At 42.4% G+C, this 9,890-nt stretch overlaps 1 protein-coding gene across 1 annotated transcript; it reads right to left on the minus strand.

The window, feature by feature from the left end:
* Positions 1,073 to 5,109, minus strand: LOC8062990 (ent-isokaurene C2-hydroxylase). The gene is made up of 2 exons (XM_002466814.2): positions 4,169 to 5,109; positions 1,073 to 1,851 (listed from the first exon to the last, which is right to left on the minus strand). The coding sequence occupies exons 1-2, from the start codon at positions 5,081 to 5,083 to the stop codon at positions 1,228 to 1,230; spliced, it is 1,539 nt and encodes a 512-aa protein (XP_002466859.2). The 5' UTR covers positions 5,084 to 5,109; the 3' UTR covers positions 1,073 to 1,227.

Below are 9,890 nucleotides of genomic sequence, written 5' to 3' on the forward strand. Positions count from 1 at the left end.
AATGATTTTCTAGAGGTGGGCTGGCTCAAAAACCTTTTTTAGAGGCAGATTTTGATAAAGTCATCTCTAACCCACCGCCCCCCCCCCCCCCCACCACCCCCAAAAAGGAGATGCCTCTAAAAATGAATTTTGAGGTTGCAGCTGCAGACGGGTTCTTCCAAACAAGAAAGTGGCAAGGAAGTACCTACCAGGTTATTTGGAAGTAGCTCATATTTAGTACTATGATGAAGTTTAAAAAAAACAACTCAGAAATAAAATCCGACCAAAAGAGTTGGCATCTATATTTAGTAGAACTGGTCATCCTCATATGCATGTTCATTGTATGCCGAGGTTCTTCTGAATATTGCATACCATGGTCCTTCTGATTATTTTACCATTAATGACAACTTGGTTTAGTAACTAGTTTTGATTATTTGTCTATCATCAAAGCCAAAACATGGGGATTTCAAGTAATAAAAAGGGAAGGCAGAATAACTCCAACTATGAACCATAAAAATGTACTTTTCCTAATTCTGAATTTTTCCATTGTTCCATTTTTATTTATCTAAAACTACTGTTGTCGTTTATGAATATTTGTAGGTCAGAAAGTGGCTTAAATCAGTGTGAAGCACTTTCCATCGATCATCCTTCACATAGATCATCCTGTGAAGGCTAAAGGTAAAAAGAAGGTGAAACCTACAAGGAAGAAGCAAGGGCTAAATAAAAAAGGATTTAAACATTCTAAATGTGCCACTCTGAATCTAAAAAGGGCAAGGTAGCTGAATTTTTTTTAAGGCTAAGGAAGGAATTTTCTCCTGCTTCTACCGTATTTGTAGTTTAGAAGTTGCAGTGGCAGCTTCAGCTGATGTGGCTTATATCATATTAGAAAATTTCAATTTCTGCAAACAAAATTCTAGCATACTCCTATTAAGTAAAGGAAAACTAATAGTAGTATACAGCCTGATGAGACAAAGACCAGCCTCATTTCATTCTTGTACTCTCATTAGATAATCATTTAATCATTTCGCAAAAGTAAAAACAAAAAGATAACTACACTTAATGTAGAGTGAGGAAACAATAAAACAGAAGCATAGGACAAACTCTGTATATATTTATTATCATGCATGCAGTACAGATTGATGTTAAAATTATAATCACACTCTTTCTGGTACAATTTGTTTTTTGCGACCTCTTTCTGGAATAAATTAGGAAGCAACAGGAATATAGTGCACATCGTAGATCACCTGATTAATTTGGCATAAAATTATTGTAAGGTCTAGCCTTGAGCCAGAGCATGGACTTCTTTCTTAATGTTATACCAAAGATCTCTGTTGTATCAAATTCTTCCAATCTGACGCCATCCGGTAGATCCCAATCAAAATGGTAAAGAAGGCTAGCAAGTGCCAGCTCTAGGTTGGCTAGTCCGAGTGTGATGCCAGGGCATATTCTTCTGCCTGCCCCGAACGGAGTGAACTCGAAGTCATTACCCCTAAAATCGATACTGCTACTTTCAAATCTTTCTGGCCTGAATTCCTCCGCATCATGCCACAGTTTCATGTCTCTTGCTATTGCCCAAACATTCACAAACACCTTGGTTCCCTTTGGCACATCATAACCCATAACCTGACATGACTCACGAGATTCTCGAGGGAGCAAGAGTGGTACCGGTGCATGCAGCCGTAAAGTCTCCTTGATCACAAGCTGTAGATATCTTAACTTGATGAGATCATCTTCAGTTATCTTGTCTTGTCCTTTAAAGATATTCCTCACCTCTAATTGGGCCTTATGCATGACCCGTGGGTTCTTAGCAAGTTCGGACATTGCCCATACTAGAACGGTTGATGATGTCTCACTCCCAGCAGAGAAAATATCCTGCAATATAGTCTTATAGTTAGGAACCGTCACATTAATTCTCACGAGACACGACACATATTCGCTTATTTGAAATTTGGATTTGTTGTGAGAGGAAAACACAACTCTGTTATGTAGCACTACTTTAGCAGTACTTTCAATGAAAAAAAACAGTATTTTCCTCTCAGAACATTTCAACATGAGCATCAGCATAAGCCAAATTTCAGTGAAACGTTGTTTGTTCGCTGAAAAGTATTGTTGAAGTAGTGCTAAAGAATAGGGCGTAAATATCCTCACATAAAACTCAAAGATATTCCCATCAATTCCATAGGCTCTAACAAACATTGATAATAACAACTATTTGATATGTATATTCTATTTTCTAAACAAATACTCACATGTACTATTATGAAAAGAAATAACATAAGCAACCCCTAATTTGCAGTTAAATTTCCCACCTATACCATTATGCAACATCATTAAAGTAAATCTTAAACTTTGCATCTAAATTACCCACCATGTTATGTCATTATGATGGATAATGCAAGAAATACCTTAAATTACCATTTAAGTTACTACTTCTGCCATTATTATAAATTAAATGAAATATCTTCTTAAAATTACATCTAAATTACAAACCTATGCTGGTATGGAATGTTTAAATCACTAAAAATTTAAAATTACACCTATATATATATTTTTTTAAGTGACCCACTTCTATTAGTATAAATTATATAAAAACTGACCTATAAGACATACATGTTGTGTATACACTTTCACTAAAGTTATATGTACTAATAGTATAATTGTGGTTAAGAACCATATTCCATTTTGTAAGTGTGTGGTGTAGTGGGTGAAAAGTCAGTGGGAAAAATTATGTTCACTGCTTGATCGACTATGAACCGGTGGTAATAACCACCATCATATCGTTTCCACCGCTGGATTATACATTGACATGGCAGTAAAAATAGTTTTCGCCATGGGGTTTTCACTATACTACGTCCCACTGGCCGGCCTTTGAACAAGCGGTGAAACATTATCATCACTGGTTTAGTAGAAATCGGTGATGAAAATACATACCATTGGTAAAAATAATTTCGCTAGTACTAATCTACTATACATATATTTTTTTTTGACAAGAAAATTTTCACATATTGAGTAGTAGAGGAGGTTAAGAACTTAGGATACCCCTAGTTACTCGAGACCCTTTTGAAGTGAACAATGATACTATCCTCCTGGTTAGCATCAATAGCCTCTCCTAGATCTTACTTCAAACTCTACCATCGATTTAGGTGCCGTGGTGCAAGACTAAAATACCATTTGTGTTATATTAAATAAGAATGTATTCTACAATCTAAATTCTTATTTTTTTTATAAAGTACAAGAGTTCTAATTAAAAGGAAGGTAAAGATATTCAACTTTATTTGAGGATTAAAAAATTGTAGCAGCTAACAAAAATGAAAATTTACTGTCAGAATCTAGATCTAAGATGTCTTGTCACATGGTTTGCAGTATAAGACCAATTTTTTTTGAGAGAGTATAAGACACCAAGATTTAGGCCTTGTTTACTTCCAAATTTTTTTGCAAAATAGGAACAATAGCACTTTCGTTTGTATTTGACAAATATTGTCTAATTATGGACTAAGTAGACTCAAAAGATTCATCTCGTTAATTCCGACCAAATTGTGCAATTAGTTTTTATTTTTATCTATATTTAATACTTCATGCATACGTCTAAAGATTCGATGTGACGTAGAATCTGAAAATTTTTGCAAAAATTTTGGAGAACTAAACAAGGCCTTAATAAGCTATAACGTTCTAACTAGATGTGTATTGAAGCCAGCTGGAACTGCCTGGCACATGGAATGAATACGGATAGGGAAAAAAAATATACCTCACAACCACAATAAGGATAAAGTATCTTATGTATTGTGGTAGGAAATAAATAAAAATAACAGCACAAAGATAATTAATTATATTAGTTGTAGGTATTAATTAATATGAACTACACTAATGTTTAGTGCAATAAAATTTCATTTGCCCGACGCTAAAATTAATTTTATTAGTTGTATTTATTAACATGAACTACTAATGCTCCTAGTGCAATAAAAATTCGTTTGCTTCACGCTAAAACTAGAAACAAACTACAGCATTAAGAACAAAGTATCATATATATGCATTTGGAGGAGTTTTGCAGGTGTGTCGTCTTATTGACAAAATGATCGATGATTTAGAGAGCACATTTTTTTATATAAAAAAAATATGATTTAGAGAGTAAATTAATTTCAGAAAGAATTTAAGAGATGCTCTTAGCTTTATAAGAGCTGATCTTAATTACCCAAATAACCGTGCTGACAATCTCGTTGGTGAGAGCGAACTGCAGGCCACCTTCCTTCTGCAGCCTCAGGAGAACACCCAGAAGGTCCTCGTCTCGCTCTGGCGCCGTCGCCATGGCTTGATCAGCTTCACGCTCCTGGATGATGCTCTGGATGATCCGGTACATGTTCCTCTGGCACCTCCTCGCGCTCCTCGCGGCGGCGCTGAACCGGCGTACCAGCCGCGACGACGGGTACAGGTCCGCCAGGTTGAACCCCGCCGCCAGCCGCACCACCTCGTCCAGCTCATACATGTACTCGTCCCGGTACTGGCACCGGTCGCCGACGACCGTGCGCGCGGCGACGTCGTTTATCATGCGGCAGATCCCGTCGGTGAGGTTGACGACGACGGGGCCACCGCCGCACTGGTCGGAGACGGAGCGGAGGAGGTTCGCCACCTCCTCTTGCCGGATGTTCCGGAACGAGAGCACGCGGCGCTGGCTGAAGATCTCGAGCATGCACAGCTTGCGGAGCTCGCGCCAGTGGGCGTTGTAGGGGGAGCAGATGATGTCCTTGCCGCCGCAGCTGACGGTCTCGAGGGTGACGCCCAGGTAGCGGTTGCAGAAGGAGAGGTCGTGGGTCCTCAGCACCTCCCGGGCAGCCTCGGCGGAGGAGACCACCAGCGAGGGCACGGCGCCGAAGCGGAGCATCATGACGGGCCCGTAGGTTCCGGACATCTCGCGCAGCGCCCGGTGAGGCAGGTCGCTGAAGCGCGACAGGAGGAGGTGGTGCAGGCTGCCGATGAGCGGCAGCTGCCATGGCCCTGGCGGCAGGCGAAGCGCTGATGATGGCTTCGTGCGGGAGTAGCTAAGGATGAGCCTGAGAAGGAGGAGGGCGAGGAAGACGAAGGCCACAATATACAGGATCCTGATGTCCATTTTTTTTGCCAGGGGATGGGACAAGTTTGCAGGCAACTGCGTGTAACATAAACATATATATAGACTTTGGCTTGTTTGGTACAGCTCAACTTCATTAGTAAAATTGTTTTTTAAAAATAGCTTCATGAGTGACTTTGTAGATGAAGCTGAGCTGTTTTAAAAAAGTGTTTGGCAAAATAGTTTCACCAACTACTTTATGCATAGTTGAGAAAGAGAAATGAGAGAGAAAACTATAATAAGCTACTTTTTTCAACTTCATTTTAACTTATGTCTTTGTGAGAGGAGGAGAAAAACAATTTCACCCATGAAACTGTTTTGAAAATAAATGTTCGCCAAAAAAAACTAACTCATAACAGCTCATAAAGCTATTCTGAATTAGGGCCTGTTTAGATTGGGAACGAAAATTTTTTGGGTGTCACATCGGATGTGTCGGAAGAATGTCGGGAGGGGTTTTTAGAAACTAATAAAAAAATAAATTACATAGCTCGTAAGGAAACTGCAAGACAAATTTATTAAACATAATTAATCTATCATTATCATACGTGGGTTACTGTAGCACTTAAGGCTAATCATAGAGTAACTAGGCTTAAAAGATTCGTCTCGCGATTCTCAACTAAACTGTGTAATTAGTTTATTTTTTATCTATATTTAATGTTTCATGTATATGTCCAAAGATTTGATGGGATGGATGAAAATTTTTTGGTTGGAGAACTAAACAGGGCCAAAGATATAGGTAGCACTAGTACTCCTATACACATCGAGATGTGAAACCAAATAAACCACCCTTTTGACCTAGTGTCTTGAGCGGATATTTATTTTGCGCATGCCTCGCGCGAGCCTTCAAGATATATTTCTGTATTTGATTGTATAATATGCTAATCACAAATAGCTAAGGCAACGGAACAGACGAAGCAGTGATTAGTTATATACTCCCTCCATCCCAAATTCCCAAATTGTAAGTCATTCCAAGAATCTAACTTTTCTAAGTTTGACCAAATTTATATGATAAAATAATTATTATTATGATACCAACTAAATATCATTAGATTCTTCCTTAATTATATTTTCATAGTAGTTTCACTTTACGTTACAAATCTTAGTATTTCTCTCTATAATTTTGGTCAAACATGAAAATGCTTTGACTCTCTAAGATTCTTGGAATGACTTACAATTTGGGATGGAGGGAGTACTATGCACTAGCACTAGTACGTTGTCATCTAGTCAGAGCCGGCCCTATGGGAGGGGCAGCAGGTGCGCCGGCCATGGGCCCTTGCAGCTTGGGGGCCTAAATATGTATAGTACTAGTATATCTCTATTCTCTGTATATGTATTGAGTTACAGGTAACGAGCAGCCGCAACGCCTGTCGCAAAGAGCCAGAGACACGGACTCGCGGTGTCTCGCCAAATTCCCGATTGACGGCACTGCACGCAGACGTAGGCACGCAGCCATTGCTCTGGCCACAAACCTGCAGTCATCGAGGCCTCGAGGGACTTCAAACAAATCAGCCAATCAGGCAATCACCAATCAGATCTTTATTGAATATTGATTTGATTCAGTTTCATATTTTCAGTTTATATGATCATGCCAAATTTTATATGCCCTAGTTTTTTTTCTTGTTCAATTTTTGTCTATTACTTTGCACAGGTACTCATGTAGTCATATTTTTATTTTAATTTAGGTAAAGTGTTAGAATTTGAGAATGTTACCTAAAAAATATGAGTTGGGGGCTGCGAAGAAGAACACTTTCGGCAGTCACAACAAGGTGCTTTAGATAAGTTTTTTTCAGTTTCAAGTAGCGCTGTGCCTGAGCGTGATGAGAACCTTATAGATGCACCTGAGAATCAAGAAGAGACTATGTCACAAGAAAGGTTAAATGGTTTGGCTATGTGCACCATCGAAAGGGATATCTTGGACACTATTGATCTTAATACCGTTCTCGATGATTTTGCATCAAGAAATGTCCGAAGAAATTTATTTATATAAAAAGCAATGAATATGACGAAATTCTATTTTTTCTCAAGGTAATCATATTAGTTCTAAAAGTACAAATATATTGCTTTTTAATCTACACTGTTTCTCGCTATTGATAATTATCAGACATATTAATTTTAAATATTGATTTCCCTTTATAAACAAAAATAGCCTATATATTATAGACTAGAGAGGCCATCGCGACGAGCTCGCCAGAGGGCCCTCGAAATCGTAGGGCCGGCGCTGCATCTAGTGAAAAGATAATATATATTCTGATAATTAATCATGAATTAAAATGAACGGCAACATCTCGCACCGTGTTCCCACGCCGCCTGCGCCACCAAGCCGGGCTCCCATGCCGTCCGCCACCAGCCAGGCCACCTGGCGCCACCATGCGCACGTCAGGCCGCCGGTCGGGGCCCAACCGCACCACCGTGATGTGATCCCTGCGCCATAGGCTGCCCTGCGTCGGGCTTCGCCGCCAGCCGAGCTGCCTGCGCCAACACGCCGTGGCCGTGAGAGCGGGCCGCACCGCCGTTCGGGGCCTGACCGCACCGCGTCGGATCGTTCGGCTTATAAGCCATAATTGTAAATAAAAAAATACTGTTAAATAGTTAGCAAATTTAACTTATAAAGTTAAGTGAACAGGTTGTGTCCCTATACCAATCCAAGGCTGCCCCTGCACTGGCCCCTTTGTCACCACTTGCCACCGCCATCTCAGTTGCTCCGATGTCAACTGCGGTGGCGGCGACGACGACAGCGGCGCAATCTGACAGCGCGTTACGGAAGAACTAGTGAAGGAACTCCTAAGGTTTAGCAGGCGCAGTCTCTTAAGGTGTCGGGCGGAACGAGAATCCTTTTTCTCGTAGTGTGGCAGTCTCATGTTGACCGTACGGAAATGAAGGGATTCACGGCCGGTCCGCGGGAGGTCGCCCGGTAGCATGTGAGATGGAACAAGGCACCGTGGGGGTGATTTTTTTGTCCTAAGGGCAACTCCCTTATTGGACATATTGAGAAATGTACAAACACACATCACAATATGAATCTGTATTGAGTTATATGTTTACACACTTCTCAATATGATCCTAATGGTAGAGGAAGTGGAAGCACATGTCCTCAAGGAAAAAATAACTTATTTGGAGACGTGGTGCAAAATGCCAAGGACATACAAATGCTTGAGCGATTACTTGTCGCTGCTGATGAAGACGAAGACGATGACGTAGGACCTTCGGATAGTGTCGCTTATTTGGATAATATTGACAGTGATGACGAGACCTATAATCCCAACCACGAGGACTATTCGTAATACATGTAATACTATGTCTTTTTTAAATTATTGACATTTTTGTTTTGTTTATTTATTTTCAAGTCTCTAATATGCTTACTAATAAGTCTTGTTTCATTCTTTGTGTGTGCAGGTGTTTGATCAAAGATGGCGAGCAGGCGGCCACGACGTGACACACCCTCGGCCTACGCGAGACGCCCTTCCCTCACTGGCGAGGCAGAGTCGTCAGGGGCAGCCGCCGCAGGACGGCGCAGGAGGGGGAGGCCTTCCACGACGAGTACCAGCCAGGGGCGTAGGAGGCCGCGGAGTCCCACTCCAGACCCCGTGGCTCCAACGCTGGAGGAGTACCAGGAGGACGAGGACCAGGACGAGGGCCAGGACGAGGAGCACGGCGCGGCGCCCGAGGACGAGGGAGGCGCGGCGTCGGGTGTCTACCAGCGAGGTCCCGCGAAGCTCCCTCCATACCCACTACCTCAGAGTCGAGCACTGCTTCGCCCTGTACCGCCCAAGTAAGTACATCTAAATGATATCACAACTACCTCATCTGATAGGTTTGAGAGTTTAGAGAGAAACTGACTATTTTTTTCTAACTGGTGCAGGTCTTGGGATCTGGTGTCGGGTACTCCCGTGCGCGCTCCCTCGACCATCCTGGGTACCCTGTGCCGGAAGTACTTCCCCAGCCTCGTGGAGTTGGCGTCGGGGGCCCGCGAGCCGGCCACCACCTGGGATAGGTACGCTTTAGGGGAGGACGACACGTACAACCCCCAGGAGAGGATACTGGCCGAGTTTTGGGTAAGTTCCTTTCGCACAACAATAATTCACCCATTACATTAAAATCTATTTTTTTTTAAATAATGATTGGATGTATTAACTTTTGTGCAGAGGTACTTCAGGGTGGAGGACGAAGACGTGGCCCTGGCTGAGTCTGTGGCGCACGCCTCCTGTAGGAAGTATGTCACCGACATGCACCACGAGGCGCGCGTCCAGGCAGTGATAGACTTCTACGCGTCGGCGCGTAGTATGACTATCACGAAGGCTCAGGCGCGGACGATGACGATGACTCAGGAGCAGTACTTGGAGGTAGATGAATAACATTCAGATTGTCTCTTTTTTGAATTTAATATATTCAATTATATCTTCATATCTGTCAAACACTCATTGTCTTATAGGTGATTCCCTGGTGGTGTCGGGCGCATGCCGATGCCTGGGCCGCGATCGTGGGTAGGTGGTTCACGCAGGACTACCTAGACAGGCACGAGTCTCACCACCAAGGCAGCAAGAGCCTCCCCGCCTTCAAAAAATCATATGTAAGTGATTTGTCTTCTATTTAGTTTCGCGTTTAATGTATGCTTGATTACTCACCCTCTGTCGCTTTTCTCGTAGGAGGCTGCGCACCCGGACGAGGAGGTGTCCATGTTCACGGCTTGGGCTGCGTCTCACCAGACTGCAGGCCAACGCATCTGGGACGCAGCTGCCTCTCGCGAGGCATACTCCGACCCCAACGTGTACGATAAGGTCCAGGAGTACACGTCGGCGGTACGGGAGCGGCA

The sequence above is a fragment of the Sorghum bicolor genome, chromosome 1, assembly GCF_000003195.3.
Source record: "Sorghum bicolor cultivar BTx623 chromosome 1, Sorghum_bicolor_NCBIv3, whole genome shotgun sequence".
Taxonomy (NCBI): domain Eukaryota; kingdom Viridiplantae; phylum Streptophyta; class Magnoliopsida; order Poales; family Poaceae; genus Sorghum; species Sorghum bicolor.

Coding starts and splice junctions, on each gene's coding strand:
- LOC8062990 (XM_002466814.2), bottom strand. CDS start 5,083: ATGGACATCAGGATCCTGTATATTGTGGCCTTCGTCTTCCTCGCCCTC. Junction 1,852..4,168: donor TTGTCAGCACGGTTATTTGG/GTAATTAAGATC, acceptor ACTATATTGCAG/GATATTTTCTCTGCTGGGAG.